This window comes from Henckelia pumila, chromosome 3 (genome assembly GCF_033568475.1).
Source record: "Henckelia pumila isolate YLH828 chromosome 3, ASM3356847v2, whole genome shotgun sequence".
NCBI classification, from domain to species: Eukaryota; Viridiplantae; Streptophyta; class Magnoliopsida; order Lamiales; family Gesneriaceae; genus Henckelia; species Henckelia pumila.
The window spans coordinates 49,099,118-49,117,227 of NC_133122.1; the positions used below are offsets into that span (position 1 = coordinate 49,099,118).

The window sequence follows — 18,110 nt, forward strand, 5'->3', positions numbered from 1 at the left end:
ATGTCGCGTTTTTGGGGCCATTAGATAAAAGTTATATCGAGCTAGTATGACATAAATAAATTTGGTAATTTTAAACACTTTTAAAATTGAAAATATGTTGGATTAGGATTTCATAACCTTTTCTACTTACGTCTCACACTTTCAAATAAACCTTAAGATAAGGCAATTTGAGTCAAATGATACCAAAGCATGATGACACCGTTAAGTCCTCAAATCACGTTATTATAGTGTACACATTCCCAACTCTTTTCGAAGATTGTAAATATATATATAGTAAAGGTACTGCGCATTTTAAATGGAAAAAATCGAGGTAATAATGAATTAATTATAATTTTCAAAGTACGTGTTTTCCACCATAAACAACATTCCATACGAGTGTGTGTATTATAAAGTTCCGAAAATTGTCATTTTCATTATATATGTTTTGTATATTTACCATTTTTGTCGTCTATTATCAAAACTACTCTTTGTAACTTTCGATTTTAGCGATTTTAATCGAGAATGCTGATATAACCAAATTTTCATTTTATTATTATTATTTTTGTGTTAGGTAGATTTTTAAATAGTAAAATATGTTATGCTGAAATATAATATAATAAATAGATTGAAATCGAAATTTTGAATATTTTAATGGGAATATGAAATTCGACAAAAATAATTTATTGATATATATTCCATAATGATTAAGAGAAGCATATAAGGTAGATTTCAACCTAGCATATGGATAAAACCCCAATGATAGATCTAATGTCTCATGATTTGTCACGTCAACAATATATAATCAATTACACTTATGTGTAAAAATACAAACCGTTGGATGCATGATTTGGGTTTACCCATATGCTAGGATCTCATCTACCAGCATATAGACCGTGTTTCTATAAAATTACTTCAAATAGCCTTCTCGAGTTCAATCTTTAAAACATCAAGATTGAAACAAAACATATATCCAAAAACAAGTATTCCACCTATGGGGAAAACCCATGTACTAATGGTCCCTATACCAGCGCCCGGACATGTGATCCCTCTACTTGAACTGGCCACAGTCCTAGCCAAACATGGCATTCAGGTCACCTTTGTTAACATAGACATCATCCATGGCCGCATCGTCGACACGTCCTCGCCGCTGATTCGTTTGGTCTCAATCCCAAACGGATTAGAATCCCATGAATGGCTGGTTCCAGGGAGGAGCCTAGAGGTTTGGTACGACAGCATACCACGGAAAATCGAGCAGATGATCAAAGAAAACGGTGCTTCGGAGGAGGACGAAAAGTTCAGCTGTGTGATTTCTGATCAGTCCTTTGGAAGGATCCAACAGGTTGCGAAGAATATGGGGATTGGTTCTGTGGCTTTCTTGCCTGCAGCAGCTGCATCTTTGGTGTTGGGATTCAATATCCCAAAGATGATTGAAGATGGGATAGTCGATGGGGAAGGTGAGTATAAGATCATTCTTGGTAATTAAAAGTTTTGGATGCCAAATTGCATTTTGAGGATCAACTTATTTCATCTTCGAAAAATGCTATATATAGATTCAGAGTTACATGTCAAACAAAATTGATCCGTGAAACAGTCTAATAAGAATTTTTATGCGGTAATTAAAAAGTTGTAGAATCGTCCGTTCAAATTTTTCTCGCTAGCTAGCAATCGACTCCCGGGGAAATTGTGAGACTGAAATACATGTGTGTGAAGCTCAAGAGATCCTCATACATACACGTCATATATAATTTTAGGGAAAATTGCTTTTTTGGTCCTGCATGTTTATCATTTTAAGATTTCAGTCCTTTATATTTTCAGATTTCAGTTTTAGTCCGCAATCTTTATTTTTTTGGCAATTTTAGTCCTTTTTCCGATGTGGCGCTGACGTGGCACCGATTTAGTGCTGATGTAGAGCTGACGTGTACAGTGCCACGTGAGCATTTTCGAATAAAAAGGACAGAAATTGCAAAAAATTAAAACATGCAAGACTAAAACTGAAATATGAAAACATGAAGGACCAAAATCGCAAAATTAAAAACATACATGACCAAATTTACAGTTTTCTCATAATTTTATTTCAGGAACTCCGCTAAAACACCAAACAATCCAGTTTGCCCCAGCCATGCCTAAAATGGTCTCGTCGGATTTCGTATGGGCGAATACCAGTAGCGTTTCCCGGAAGAATGTGATATTCAACATGATGACACAAAACAACGAGGCCATCAAATCAGCAGACTGGATAATATGCAACTCAACACACGACCTCGAGCCAGGGGCTTTCTATCTGGCTCCACAAATCGTCCCCATCGGCCCCCTGCTCGCGAGCAACGAGCCTGGAAACTCAGCAGGCCACTTCTTGGAACATGACTCCACTTGTTTGGAGTGGCTCGATCACCAGCCAGTTCACTCGGTCATATATGCAGCATTTGGAAGCACGACCATTTTTAGCCCTTGTCAGTTTCAAGAACTAGCACTCGGACTCGAACTCACCGGAAGGCCGTTCCTGTGGGTCACACGAGCAGAAAATAGCACGACTGGTGCGGGAAACCAGGCGTTCCCTGAAGGGTTTTTGGAGAGGATTTCGAGTCGGGGACAGATAACACATCGCGCGCCTCAGCAGAAGGTTCTGAGCCACCCTTCAGTCGCTTGCTTTTTAAGTCATTGTGGGTGGAATTCTACTGTGGAAAGTGTGAGCAACGGAGTTCCAATGCTGTGTCTGCCTTATTTTGCCGATCAATTCACGAACAGAAGCTACATTACTGATATTTGGAAAGTTGGGTTGCCATTTGCACGTGACGATGGTGGGATCATTCGGAAGGAAGAAATCAAGAACAAGGTGGATCAAGTAATTGAGGAGGATACTTTTAAGCAAAGAGCTTTGCAACTCCAGAAAACTATACATGCTAGCGCGTGTGAAGGGGGCGATTCTTACAAAAATCTCATGAATTTCGTAAAATGGCTCCATGGATAAGCATTCCATATGTGGATGATTTCAAGATCAAGCTTCACATGTTTGAAATATAATAATGGCTGTATGATAATGTGTGTGTCTTCAAAAGAAACCCAAAAAAAAAAAAAAAAAAATGAAGTAATGGGTAAAATGGTAATTGGCAAGCCAAATTTATGGAGGATTCAGAATCCAGCGCAAGGCCATGTGTGGATGAATTGCTTTAGTAAAGTGACTCGATCTTGCTTCCATGTGTTGTTGGTACATTAATAAAGACATCGATTTATTAAAGACATGGGGTAAACATTAAGCATCAAATATAGGATCCCTTCCTTAAAACCAGAGAGGGATTATCACAAGATTATATGGTAAATCGAGAAAATTTCTCCAAGTCTATTAAAGACTATTAGATTGTGATGAGTTCCCAATGGTGGTATGCACGTCTGTTCTAGCGAAGTCCACCCCAATCCAATAGCTTTCATACAATTTAGAAAAGTTATATCGGTGTAACACAAACAAGTCCGACGGATCCTAATAATTGTAACACGACAACACTAGTACACCATTTTCTCAAGCTATAATAACCATCTATGGTACATCGAGAGAATTTCTCCAAGCGTATTGCTGACTATTAGATTGTGATGAGTTCCCAACGGCGGTATGCTCATCTGTTCTAGCGAAGTCCACCCCAATCCAATAGTTTTCATATATTTAGAAAAGTTATCTCGATGTAGCACAAACAAGTTCGAACGGATTCTAATAATTGTAAGATGACAACTCTAGTACACAATTTTCGCGAGACACTGGTACACAATTTTCGCGAGCTATAATAAACCATCTAAAAAATAATGGTATGGGTATATAATACTGTGTATATTCGTGCAAAGAGGATCCCAAGACTCCAAGAAAGAAATAGAAGGCAAATCAAAGATTAAAGAAGAGACAAAATAATTTACCAAATGTGTACACTCATGTCTGTTTACAGGCCTCTGTCCCTTCCTTCCCATGACATGGCATGTGAACGCCATTACAATGGGGGACACCCTTTGTCTCTTTCTCTCATTTATCATCTCAAATTTTTTTTACAGTTTACCGTCACCCCCACTCTCACCCAAATTTCACATGTTGAACAATAATAATACATATAAATTTGCATTTTTTATATTATTTCATATACATTGCTAATTCAAATATATATATATAGTCCCTAAATAACATAGGTTCTCTATTTTATGTCATTTATTATACAAATTGAAAATTACATCTGCCTGGCCTGCAGGCATCGGCATGCTCTTGCTGCCAAATGGTGTGGCACAGAGTGGGAAAGGGATGGTTTTGTCCTATAAAATAGGGACATATTTTCATTTGATTCACTCGGTTTGAATAAATTTAGAGAATTAAACATGAAAAGTAAGTGTACTTTAAAGGTAATAATTTCAGATAACGTATTCTTTTTTTTTGAGACAATTCAGATAACGTATTCTTACTTGATCATAAACTGATCCTATCGTAATTAAATTAAATTTCAACCAGAAAAACAATAATAAAAATAAACGCCATTAAATGGGAATAAATTCAGATTTTTAGGTAATTTTTTTTTTCTGGCACTCAAAATACATCACACTGCCCCCATAATACCGGGTCCGTCGTCGAAGGGTGATGATGATGAAATCTTTACATATATATAACAAAAACAAATAAAATTAATACGAATTCTAGATACGATTCCAGCAAGATTTTTGAAATAATAAAAATAAAATAATCTTAACGAAGCCAAGCCAAACAAAACCATGGTTTTTCTTGGTTTTTTTCTTTTATTTCTTCTCTTCATATACTATACAGAGCTTTGGTTTTCGGGAGACTGGGAGCCGTAAAAGTCGATCAATTTCTGCAGAACAAGAACCTGGGTTTTGAGCAGTACAATGTAGTCGGCGGTTTGCTGGAAGAGCTGGTCGGGATTCGTTTCCTCGTCGCGAGAAGGGATGAGGTTCTTCAGGGCCTCCATCTTGTCGGAGACGGACGCAGCGCCGCTTTCTCCGACGACGTGGGTGGGCCTCCGGCGGGTGCAAGGCTGCCGCCTTCTTTTGGAGTGCGGAGATCTTCTTTTGAGGCCTCTTGAGGTGGCGGCACCGGAGATTCTTGGCCTGAAACCCATGGCGGCGGCTAGGGAGGTGGTGGGAGGAGGAGATAACAGGGTGGCGTTGTAACGGGGAAATGGGAATGGCGTTGTGGGGGGTATAAGTAAAGAGTTTGTCAAGTTGTGCCACTGATTTGTCGAGAAACTACGAGAATGCCATTGGAAGTACTCGTGTCGTGGACTTTGGTTTTCAATATGAATATTTTAATTTAATTTTCATATGTATAAGGGATTTTTTGTTGTTATTATTATTATTATTATAATATAATTTATATTTATATTAAAAAATAATATTTTTAACATAAAAAATAATAATTTTTCATATGTTAAGTTACATCAAATATTTGTCTCACAAAATTAACTCGTAAAACAATTTCATAAGAAATTTTTGCATCATATAATAGTTAATGTATTGTCCCAAGAACTATAATCCGTTTGCACTTTTCCCAAATATAGAGATGTCGCAAGGTTCTAAATCAACAACCTCATTCAAAACAGGGGGAAATAAAAACTAATGTGTTTTATTCATTTATTTGTGAAAATGCATAATTTTTTGAGAAATTTTTATATAAAAAATCATAAAATACAAAAGTTTGTCAAAACCTAATATTTAAGAATTCTGCACCTCAAAAATTTGACAAATACTTCATTTGTGCGGATGAATGAGAGAAAACACGTTGCCCGTTACTATATCGTGTTAATTATACCATAATCTAGTTGAGTCTTTATTGTTAACTTATTCCGTATGATATCTTTGAATTCATGAAATATTTAATATATTTGTCAATGACACATCAATTAGATATCAATTACCATGAATCCATTATTTAAATTAATGTTCTCACTAAAATAAATTCTGAATTGGGATATTTACCTGATATTTAATTTTGTCGTATCATACACTTACATTATTATTTTATAAAACAAAAAAAATGATATATATATATATAGAGTTTTGAAATGGTGAGCACTTGTTTTGAGTATTTGTGTGAGCATCATTGAAGTAAAGTTTCGTACATTCAATAGATAAGCATCACTTGAGTCGATGCTTGTATAAGTGTCCACAATAAATGTTCTATCTTATCAAAATTATACATACATGCGTATGCATCCGGAGGGGTAACAATGTAATTGGGCAGAAGGCGAAGGCCATTATGGTTACGTTGTGTGCACAAAAAAGATTTACAGCTGGGGTTGGCAGTGCCAGCCAACATAACCAAATCTAAGCCATGACAGCCTGCCCGCTTGCCGTTATCCACTTCACTACTTTAATTAACAACCTCTTAATCCATCTCATACCTAGCTCATATTATTATACAATACCATTTTATTTAAATTACCAATTTCGAAATATAACCTCTTCATATGTCCAAACCACATGTGAATTCCCGTCATTTCATTCGCGCAAGAACGCAAACTAACACGATTCGACTAGAATTCGTCCTAAGCTTGTTTGCAATCGACGACGTATGCGTGGACAAACGGATTTTCGTCGAAAGACCGGAGATGATTAAAAGAGGGAAAAAGGTGCATGTGAATGGGGTGAGGGGGGGGTGTTTTGTTTTGAAAGTATAGGTGGGAGTGCACATGGGGAGCACATGCAAGAAAAGAGCTAGAGGATTATATATGGTTCGAGAGGATTGTATGTGTTTGCTGCATGTGACAAAGTTGAGACAGTGAAGCAGCATGAATTGTACACCATGTTCTTCACATTCCCTGCATGCACCTTTTTTTACCCCCTCCTCCCTCAACCATAACTCTTCATTTCTCTATATATATATATATATAATTCCGATTATCTCTACGCGTCGAACCTACGTCGATGCATACATTATACGTTATTCTTCGTCGCGAAGACGTTGTTAATGTTATTAGTTGTGTGGTTTTATATATTAATTTTCGATGAGATATATGTATTAAGGATTTGTCGAGGAATGGAAGCGTGTGTCCCGAACTTGGTCCATGTGTTTTTTCTTTTATTTGGTTTAATAATATTGTATGTATCTAGTTGGAGTTAGGCATGGATCTCACCAATTTATGGACAAGAATGGTCATACAAAGGGGCCCAAATAACCTGTGATTGAGATTGAACAATATGGTTTGGGGCATTTTATCGTGAGCGAATTAGGGGAGCCTTTAAACCTAAAACTTTATTAGCGGAGGATCAACGTTGTCCTCAGATGACAATATAATTATCTATGTCCACAGGGGCATAGGCGAGTTGGTAAAGCCTGAGGTGACGTGGTAAAAAATTCCCCAGCGTTGCGGGTTCGATCCTCGTGTGGAGCATATTCCCTGCTGAAATATTGTGGGGGTATGCTCTGGGGATTGGGCCATGTGCTCCCTCCTTCAGGTCCCTGCCGCTCGTGCACATCCCTCGATTTACCCTCCGCATGAGCCAATGGGCCTCTGACTCATGTGGAATGGGGTCCCCTTCGGGGTCAACCCTTTTTAATATAATTATCTATACTAACAGATCATGACACGACGTGTTAACTCTATGACAATTAAAGAATGAAATATTTTTTTTAAAAAAATAAAATAAAATGAAAGTTGTTGATTTTTAAATTATATTGAAATTAAGAGAGGGAAAATTAAATGTAAATAAAAATGTGATATATGTAATTAGATTGTTTAGATTGTGTTTTAGAAATTATAAAAAAAATATTCTACATCATAATTAGTAAATGTGGTTTAATCTTAATAAATAATATAGATAGATATGACAATTTCTTCTTCTTCTTTTTTAAACAAAACTCCTCTTAGATAGTCTCACATGTCAATTTTGTGATATGATTCTCATAAGTAGGTCACACATAAAAAAATATTTATTTTAATATTAAAAATATTAATTTAATTTTTATTATAAGTATGAGTAGTTTTGACTAATCTGACAAGATACATTTTTTTTATATATACTTAATGATCTTGGAATTATATTTTTGCGCCTCTATATGAATTATCTAAATCAGATATTTTTTTAAAAATAATATGATCTACATATTTTATCTCATAATCTCATAATCTTTATCCCGTTCTTAGATTATTGCATGTTTTTTTTTCGTAATTATCGTGTGTTTATACAGATTAGAGTATCCAAGATCGCTTGCGGATTAGATTGTATAACTGTTAGAACCTAATGGAGGTGAATTTAGGTTCTATTGGCAATTTTAACAATTTAAAGCGATTATGCAAATACGCAAGCGGAAAACTTAAAGCAATTAATAATAAGAGCGGTAAATAAATGCGTAATGTAAATAAAGCAGTAAAAGGGATAAGAGATGTTTATGAAAGTTCGACGATAAATCCACTAGCACTTCGAACGACTTAGCTTTGATGGCTCCAAGGATAGCCTTATAACTTGACACGATCACCGCGCCGATACAACTCAACACTTGGCCTTAAGGGCTCCAAGGATAGCCACAACACTCGTAAATACATTTGGCTTCACACACAAGTGTTTACAATAACCGAGCAACCAACTCACGAATGAACTTATACAAACAACCCTCGATTTTGAATATATATCTCACAAATATTTCTTTTAACTCTTGTAAGAGAGGAACTTGCTTGCAAAGAGAGTTGAGAGTGAATTGGTGAGTTGAAAAGACTTCAAATGACATGTATTTATAGGTGCCAATGCGAACGGGTTCGGGTCGTCCGAACGGGCCTTCGGGTCGTTCGAACCTTGTCTGATTGAAATTCAAATTCTTACGGCTGGTGAACTGTTCGGGTGGTCCGAAGTCATCTTCGGGTCGTCCGAATGGTGGCATTAAATTCGTTCCGAAAAATTTTCTTCTGACAAAATCTTCATGGTCGTAAAGGAGTTCGGGTCATCCGAACCTGTCTTCGGGTCGTCCGAAGTAGTCATTTCATGGCCTCCGAGAGTGCCTCCGATCTTTTTTTAATTCCTGAAAAATCTTCGGGTCGTCCGAACTCACTTCGGATCGTCCAAAGTAGTCTTCGAAGTCTCCGAACTTGTCATCCGATCTTTATTAAATTCTGGAAATACTTCGGAGCATCCGAAGTTGTCTTCGGGTCGTCCGAACCTGGACAGATTCGAACTTTTGAATTTTTATTCCCAATTTTGATTATCAGTTCTTGCTTCCAATATTGTCTATACTCAAAAATATTATTACCTGCAAATTTCTCACTTTAAACTGTTAGTAACGATTAACCAAGTTTTGTAATCATCAAAAAAATTTAATTATGAGAATTGTTAATGCATTAAAAACACTAATCTCATTACACGAGATTTGTATGTGTTTAAGGCGTAACAATCTCCCCCTTTTTGATGATCACAAAACTTGGTTAAATAGGAGATATAAAATAAGGCAATAATATAATTAAACAAATTTACTCAAATATTGTTTAAGCTATAATAATTAAAACTCCCCCTCAATTTAATGAATAATTATTTAACCAAATTAATTCTCCTCCTTTTTGCGATAATCAAAAAGCAATTAAAAGATGAGAAAATTAAATTACACAATAATTTCATTAAACTAATTTAGAAATTTTTACATTAAAAGCATAAATAAGTACAACTTAAAATGCAAAAATAAAATCTAAGAGTCATCATCGTGCTGCGGCGGAGGATAGCGAGAGAAAAAAGTCATCGAAGCGAGTCTCCAGTGAGGCAACTCTCATAGTCAATGCATCCATAGAGGCAGTAGAAGATGCAAAGTGGCTGGCTAGATTCTCTTCAATGCGCTGAAGAGTCTCGAAAATACGATCAGTCTGAGGAGCGGGGGTCGCAGGAACTTCGGGTAGCTCAAATGGAAGCTCGCCAAGATTTCTTAGAAAAGTATGAAAACCAGAAGAAGAAGGTCCTCCTTCTTCGGCAGGCGGCCCATTGGGAAAACCCTTAGCTTGAGAAGTGGGTGAAAGACTCGAATAAGGGAGTGAAAAATGTTTGTCCGGAAGATATTTTTTAAAGGCACGAGTTGGGTCATTAACCCAACAAGAAAGGACAGGATTCCAAGATAGTTCCATCTTGGTAATCGAAAAATGGTTAAAAGTGTGAAAATCAGAGATGGGAAGAGCATTTGGGTCATCAAAAGAGATGTCAAAATGAGTCAAAATGTGGTTGATGACACGAGCAAAAGGTAGAGAAACTTTCCTCGTGGCTTTAGCCGCATTATGCATAGCCTGCATAATGAATCGAGGAAGGTTGAAAGGACGGGAAGAGACAATATGGTAGAGAACATAAAGATCAAGATATTTGCAGGTGGATGAGTCTCCACTGCGCGGAATGATAGAAGTAGTGATCAATTTCTGAATGATTTGGTAGTCGGGATGGAGTTGTTTCAAAGAAAGACGATCATCGGCAACAGTGGCTGGACGACCAAGAATGGTAGAAAGAACCTCATCTCAATCAAAAGTAGGATCATCAGTGGGCCATCCCTGACGAAATAGTTGCTGGGTCCCAGCAAAGAAAGATCAAACCACTCGAAAAAGTTGGAGACAAAAAAGCGAATATGCCGACCCTGGACAATCGTGGCGATATGAAGCTCCTCGCCAATTTCGAGTTCCAGGTTGGCGTAGAACTCGTAAAGTAACTCTGAAAAGATGGCATCCGGAATGGAAGGCTGGAAAAAGGATTCCCAATGCTGGGCAGCAATGAGAGGCAATAAAAGCAGATATGATGTCGCAAGATAGGTGACATCGAGAATACAACCGGGTAAAATCGGTCGAGTGGGATAATCCTCAGGGATAGGACGAGAAATAGCCGGTAAATTTGGATCATGGATAGGGATTGGGCGGCTAGAGCTAGCTTGATCACGACGGCGTTTGGTAGGCATTTTGTAAGGTCCGAAAATATTAAATTATTAATTATGGGATTTGAGAATTAAATTCCATATTATGGGCTAATATTGATTTGAGAAGTTATGGACGTGATAGATTTAATTTCCGAGCCAAAAATATTAATTTGAGAATTTACGGATTTTGATAATTAAATTCCGAGAATTCTTAAATTAAAAGAATAAATATTCGATTGGAATATTTATGGAATTAAATATTAAATTCCATATTTCGAGAATTAAAGAAGATTAATTTTGAAGATACAACTCGATAAGGGACTGATTTGCAAATATCGAAGTTGAAGGGCTAAAATGCAAAAGGCCGGGATTATTTGATTAATCCGAATATATTTAATTTGGGAATATTTAGAGTTTCGATTTAAATTCTAATATTCTTAAATTATTTTGGATTGAAATTGAATTAAAACGAAGGCCGAGGACTGAATTGCAATTAATGAAGACTTGATGGACTAAATTGCAATTTATGCAATATCTATCCGAATTTAATCAGATTATCAGTGTGTACACGTGCATACGTGATATGAATTCAGAATTGAGAGTAGAGAAAGCCGAGACCTTCGATTCCTTTTTCTTTCCAATTTTCAAAACCCCGTAACTTTTGATCCGATCGTTCGATTTCAATTCCGAAAGATGTTCTGGAATCCTTGTGACAAGGCCTTCGATTTGATGTAAGTATTTAATCATCTCGGCATGTTTTGAAGAACGAAATTTGGTAGAGATCAGTACTTTGGTATATTATCATGTTCTTGATATGTTGTATCGTTATTTTCGAAACCGGATCGAATATGGATTAAGGAATGAACTTGTTATGATGTCCAGCTTGTATTTGATATACTTAGCTGCTGTTATGAGGATTAGAATGATGTAGTAATGATTTGAAATGGAGTTGAAATTATAAATGAATTCGATATCGTAACGATTTCCGATTGGCAATCGCTACGATGCTCGGTTATGTTTTGAGACCATATTGATAGTCTACGATTGAGCCAATGATCTTGAGATTGTATACTGATTTTGTTAGATGGTAATCTTTACATTTCAGACGTGCTACGAGCTCAATCAACTCAAGAGGTCGGATTGTGAACCGAGGAAGTTCGCTTGTGGTTTGAAATGAATTTGATTGAAGATGTGTTGATGATTTTGACTCGATTTTGAAATGAATGAATTGAACGAAGCTTGATGTGAAGGTTTTGAGATTGCAGTTCAGATTTGAAGAATTCAGAACAGAAGAAATACGAAGGTAAAAGTGGACCACTACTTGAATGGGATTACAACTCGATATTGTTTGTATCGAGTTCCCTAAATCACATACTTATTTGATTACTTGCTTTTATATGCTCTTCTATGAATTATGGATGAGTCTTTGATGTTAATGAATGCTATTATGATGATATATGTTGCATTCATCTTGCAAGATTTCTTCTTTGATTTTGAAATGAACGAAAATGTTCGATTAGACAATTTGAGGGATTGTATATGTATGGCCTGAGTGGTTGATTTAGCCTAGCGTCTGATTTACATATATAATGGCTTCAAAGTCTAGAGAAGTAAGATAAGTAACCCCACCTCGATCGGGAGAGTCGGTGGTTAGTTATGATATCTTTTTCTCGGGATCCCAACCGATGAAATGAGAGAATTTGTTAGAGAACCTTGTTTTAAAACATTCATTGTAGTTACTTTTATATCATGAATTTGATATATGTTTTGCTATGCATGTTTAGTTGCTTTTACTGGGAAATATGTTTCTCACCGTATCCGGATGTTGCTTTGTTTTGTATGTGTGCATTGCAACAGGTGGGGCAGGAGCTAGTCTGAGATGACGTTGATAGCTCGGGAGTGAGATTTAGCAAGTGTGGACTCAGGTTTAAGATTAGCAAGATAACTTGTGGTATAGATTTTTACCGAACATGTTTAGAATGCCATAGTCTTGTATATACTCTGAGTTAGCAAGTATTGAGATGTTTAGATCAATGTTTTAATACTTGTACTTGTTTAGAGTATGTTAGACTTGAACATATTTGATGTTGTATAGCTCAATGATGGAATAGCAGATGTAGAATTAATGCATGAAGGATTGTATAAACATTTGTTCAGTTTGCGATTTGATTAGTTTATCGTTTCATGCTTGTACGCTATTTGATTGTTGTATTACACACATGGTTTGATACTTGAGACTTTATACATGTTGACAAGCATGTTCTAGAATTGATAAATCATGAATTGAGTTGATCTTGATGCATTTGGATTGATGATCCAAGTTTTGACAGAAAAAGAATGTTCTGATGTTTTTCTGGAAATGGTGCTCGCTCGATCGGGTGAATGTTACCGATCGAGCGAGGTCTGGATTTCTTGGGCAGAAAACCTGATTTTTCTTGCTCGCTCGATCGGTAAGATTTGACCGATCGAGCGAGACCAAAAATGTGTAGACCCGAGAGCATGATTTAATTGCTCGCTCGATCGGCTGACTTTGCCCGATCGAGCGAGGCTTTGGAATTTAAAAAAAAAAAAAAATTAGCTCTTGGTTTTAATATTCTAATTGATTTGTTTTATTAATCATTAGTTGCCCTAATACAAGATTAGCAACCCGAGGTCCTCACACATTTTTTAGGCTAGATTTCGGATGAGAGAGGAGAAAAGAAAGTTTTTAGGGGTGAAGAAATCGGATGGCCCGAGGGGGTATATATAGCAGAGGGTTCGGACGATCCGAACTGGGTTCGGACGGTCCGAACCTGATTATCGAGGAGATAAAATTGACAGTCTGTAATTCAAGTTCGGAGGACCCGAAGTACATTCGGATGGTCCGAACAGTACATTTTTAAGTTCGTGGTGTCCGAAGTTCTTCGGAGGGCCCGAAGCTGAGGCGATCAAAATTCAAAGTTTTACCGCCCATAGTTCGGACGATCCGAAGCTTGGTTCGGAGGGCCCGAACTGGCTAATCAAGAGGAAATTTTGAAAGTCTTGAATTGAATGGGCGCGAGGCTGTTCGGACGATCCGAACTATGGTTCGAGTGGTCCGAACAGCCGAAGTTTCAAAAATTCAAAAAATGACCCTTAAATTAAATTTTGCAATTTTAAGTATTAAATCAAATAATTCACATAAAATGTGAGATTTTTAATTTTGAATAAATATAATTGATTTATATTATCCAAAATTAATTTGCTCGATTTTAATATTAAGCTTCCCCTTAATATGACATTAAATTTATTTATGTTCGTAAGTGTTTACAACTCAATCATGCCAAGTTCACCAAGCAAACGAATAAAATTATTTTCATCTAGTGGTTTTGTAAAAATATCGGCAATTTGATTTGACGTGTCAACATATTGAAGTTCAATTTCATTTCGTTCGATGTGGTCACGAATAAAATGATGACGAATGTCAATATGTTTGGTGCGCGAATGTTGAATCGGATTCTTTGTAAGACAAATGGCGCTAGTGTTGTCACAGAAAATAGGGATTTTTGAAAAAGAGACGCCATAGTCGAGCAATTGATGCTTCATCCAAAGAATTTGAACACAACAACTACCGGCAGCCATATATTCGGCTTCGGTCATTGACAACGCAACACAGTTTTGCTTTTTAGAAAACCAAGAAACTAAACAGTTTCCTAAAAAGAAACAGGTTCCACTAGTGCTTTTTCGGTCCACCTTATATCCACCAAAGTCGGCATCACAGTAAGCTTTTAAATCAAAGAAAGAATTTTTTGAATACCACAAGCCGAGATTTGGAGTATTTGAAAGATATTTAAAAATGCATTTTAAGGCGAACAAATGTGATTCCTTTGGACATGATTGAAATCGTGCACACAAGCAAACACTAAACATAATGTCCGGTCTACTAGCAGTAGCATATAATAAGGAGCCAATCATACTACGAAAGGAAGATTGATCTACAGTTTTACCATTTTCATCTTTGTCGAGTCTGATTGCTGTGCTCATCGGTGTGGATGATGATTTTGTATTCTCCATCCCAAACTTCTTTAGAATCTCCTTGATGTATTTGCTTTGGTTCACAAAGAACCCATCCTTGCACTGTTTGATTTGCAATCCGAGGAAATAGATAAGTTCCCCCATCATGCTCATCTCAAAGTGTTCCTGCATAAGCTTGGAGAAATCTTGACAAAGAGTTTCGTTAGTAGAACCAAAAATTATGTCATCAACATAAATTTGCACAATCAATAAATCATCTTTGACATTTTTGTTAAATAAAGTAATGTCAATCTTTCCTCTCGAAAAACCATTTGAGAGAAGGAAAGTTGATAGTTTTTCATACCAAGCTCTAGGAGCTTGTTTCAGTCCATACAAAGTTTTGTTTAATCTATACACATGATCAGGCAGTAAAGCATCAACAAAACCATCAGGTTGTTCAATATAAATTTCTTCTTTTAATTCACCGTTAAGAAATGCACTCTTAACATCCATTTGAAATAACTTAAAATTTCTAGAGCAAACAAAAGCAAGTAGCATGCGAATGGATTCTAGTCTAGAAACAGGCGCATAAGTTTCATCATAATCAATGCCTTCTTCTTGACTATATCCTTTAGCTACAAGTCTAGCTTTATTTCTAGTAATTGTGCCATGCTCAGCAAGTTTATTTTTAAACACCCATTTAGTTTCAATAATAGATCTATCATGCGGCCTAGGAACAAGATACCAAACATTATTGCGTTTAAACTCATTCAATTCATCTTGCATAGCAATAATCCAAGAATCATCTAATAAAGCATCATCAATGCACTTAGGTTCAACATGTGAAACAAAAGCAAGATGATTGCAAATATTATTAAGAGAAGAACGAGTGGTTACTCCCTTAGAAGGACTTCCAATGATAAGATCTATAGGATGATCTTTGTGAAGCGTCCAATCCTTTGGAAGTGGTGTTTTCTTAACAGAAACATCTAAATCATTTAGACTTGATGAAGCCATCTCTTTTTCGAGTAATTCTACATCATCATTGTTAGTGCGAGATACTATTGACATAGATTCATCAAATACAACATGCATAGATTCTTCAACAAGTAAAGTACGTTTATTAAAAACTCTAAAAGCCTTACTTGTTGTGGAATACCCAAGAAAAATACTTTTGTCGGATTTGGCATCAAATTTTCCAAGGTTGTCCTTACCGTTATTATGTATATAGCATTTGGAACCAAAAGCCCGAAAGTATGAAATGTTAGGCTTTCTCCCTCTCCATAATTCATATGGAATTTTCTTGAGAATTGATCTTATTGATACACGATTAATGATGTAACAAGTAGTGTTCATTGCTTCAGCCCAAAAATATTTTGGTAGAGAATGCTCACATATCATGGTCCTCGCAATCTCCACAAGTGTCCTATTTTTCCTCTCAACGACCTCGTTTTGTTGAGGAGTCCTAGGACAAGAAAAATTGTGACCGATGTCTTTCTCTTCACAAAAATTTGTAAAACTCTCATTTTGAAATTCAGTTCCGTGGTCACTACGGATCTTCTTTATTGAAAGATTTTTCTCATTCTTAACACGTTTGACAAAAGTTTTAAAATAATCAAAGGCATCATTTTTGTGGGCTAAAAACAATGTCCACGTGTAACGTGAGAAATCATCCACAATGATAAATGCATAAAGCTTTCCTCCTAGACTAGCGTTCCTCGAGGGACCACGTAGATCTAGGTGAAGAAGTTCAAGGGGCATAGAAGTAGATACAAAATTTTTGCTTTTAAAAGATTCTCTTATATGTTTGCCAAGTTGACACACATCACAAACAAAATCTAATTTTAAATTGAGTTTTGGCATACCAACAACTAAATCAAGTTTAAAAAGTTTTTCTATGGTACTAGGACCAACATGACCTAGTCGTCTATGCCAAAGAATGTTGTCATCAACATTCAAGGATATAAGGCTTTTAATATTTGATAAAGATAAATTATTTAAAGAAACCTTGAACATATTTTCACTTCTATATCCTTTGAAATTTATGGATTTGTCAGTCGTGAGTGATATAATGCAGTGTTGGGGAGTGAACTTGACTTCATAACCTCTATCGCACAATTGACTTATGCTTAGTAAGTTATGCTTAAGCCCTTTCACTAGGAGTACATCATCAATCAAGCAGGATTCAGATATACCTATTGAGCCGATTCCTTCGATAACTCCTTTGCTGTTGTCTCCAAATGTGACAGTTCCTTTCTCCTTTGGTTTGATGGATTGGAGTAGCTCTTTGTTCCCGGTCATATGTCTAGAACATCCACTGTCTAGATACCATATGCTTGGAAGAACAGCTTTCCTATTTCCCTCGTCATCGTCGTCGGAGACGATGTCATCACTTTTAGCCATGAGGCAGATGTTTGCTTCCTCCTCGTCATCGTCGCTATCACTCCAAGTGGCTATGAGTGATTTCTTCTTTTTCTTGTCAACTTTCTTCTTGAGAGGACACTCATTTGCATAGTGGTCTTGTTGTTGACAGTTGTAGCAGGTAACTTCTTTGTCCGTCTTCTTTTTGAAGATGTTTTCTCGCATAAATCTTTTGAATTTTCTTAAAGCAATTAATAATAAGAGCGGTAAATAAATGCGTAATGTAAATAAAGCAGTAAAAGGGATAAGAGATGTTTATGGAAGTTCGACGATAAATCGTCTACGTCTCCCCTTCTTGGTTAAGATCGATTAACCAAGGATCCACTAGCACTTCGAACGACTTGGCTTTGATGGTTCCAAGGATAGCCTTACAACTTGACACGATCATCGCGCCGATACAACTCAACACTTGGCCTTAAGGGCTCCAAGGATAGCCACAACACTCGTAAATACACTTGGCTTCACACACAGGTGTTTACAATAACCGAGCAACCAACTCACGAATGAACTTATACAAACAACCCTCGATTTTGAATATATATCTCACAAATATTTCTTTTAACTCTTGTAGGAGAGGAACTTGCTTGCAAAGAGAGTTGAGAGTGAATTGGTGAGTTGAGAAGGCTTCAAATGACATGTATTTATAGGTGCCAATCCGAACGGGTTTGGGTCATCCGAACGGGCCTTCGGGTCGTCCGAACCTTGTCTGATTGAAATTCAAATTCTTACGGCTGGTGAACTGTTCGGGTGGTCCGAAGTCATCTTCGGGTCGTCCGAACGGCGGCATTAAATTCATTCCGGCAAATTTTCTTCCGACAAAATCTTCATGGCCGTAAAGGAGTTCGGGTCGTCCGAACCTGTCTTCGGGTCGTCCGAAGTAGTCATTTCGTGGCCT

At 36.7% G+C, this 18,110-nt stretch overlaps 1 protein-coding gene across 1 annotated transcript; it reads left to right on the forward strand.

The window, feature by feature from the left end:
- The first annotated feature begins 956 nt into the window (after window positions 1–956).
- Window positions 957–3,167, forward strand: LOC140892983 (UDP-glycosyltransferase 83A1-like). The gene is made up of 2 exons (XM_073302045.1): window positions 957–1,433; window positions 2,058–3,167. Exons 1-2 carry the CDS (start codon window positions 971–973, stop codon window positions 2,945–2,947), a joined length of 1,353 nt encoding a protein of 450 aa, XP_073158146.1. The 5' UTR covers window positions 957–970; the 3' UTR covers window positions 2,948–3,167.
- Window positions 3,168–18,110: the final 14,943 nt, after the last annotated feature.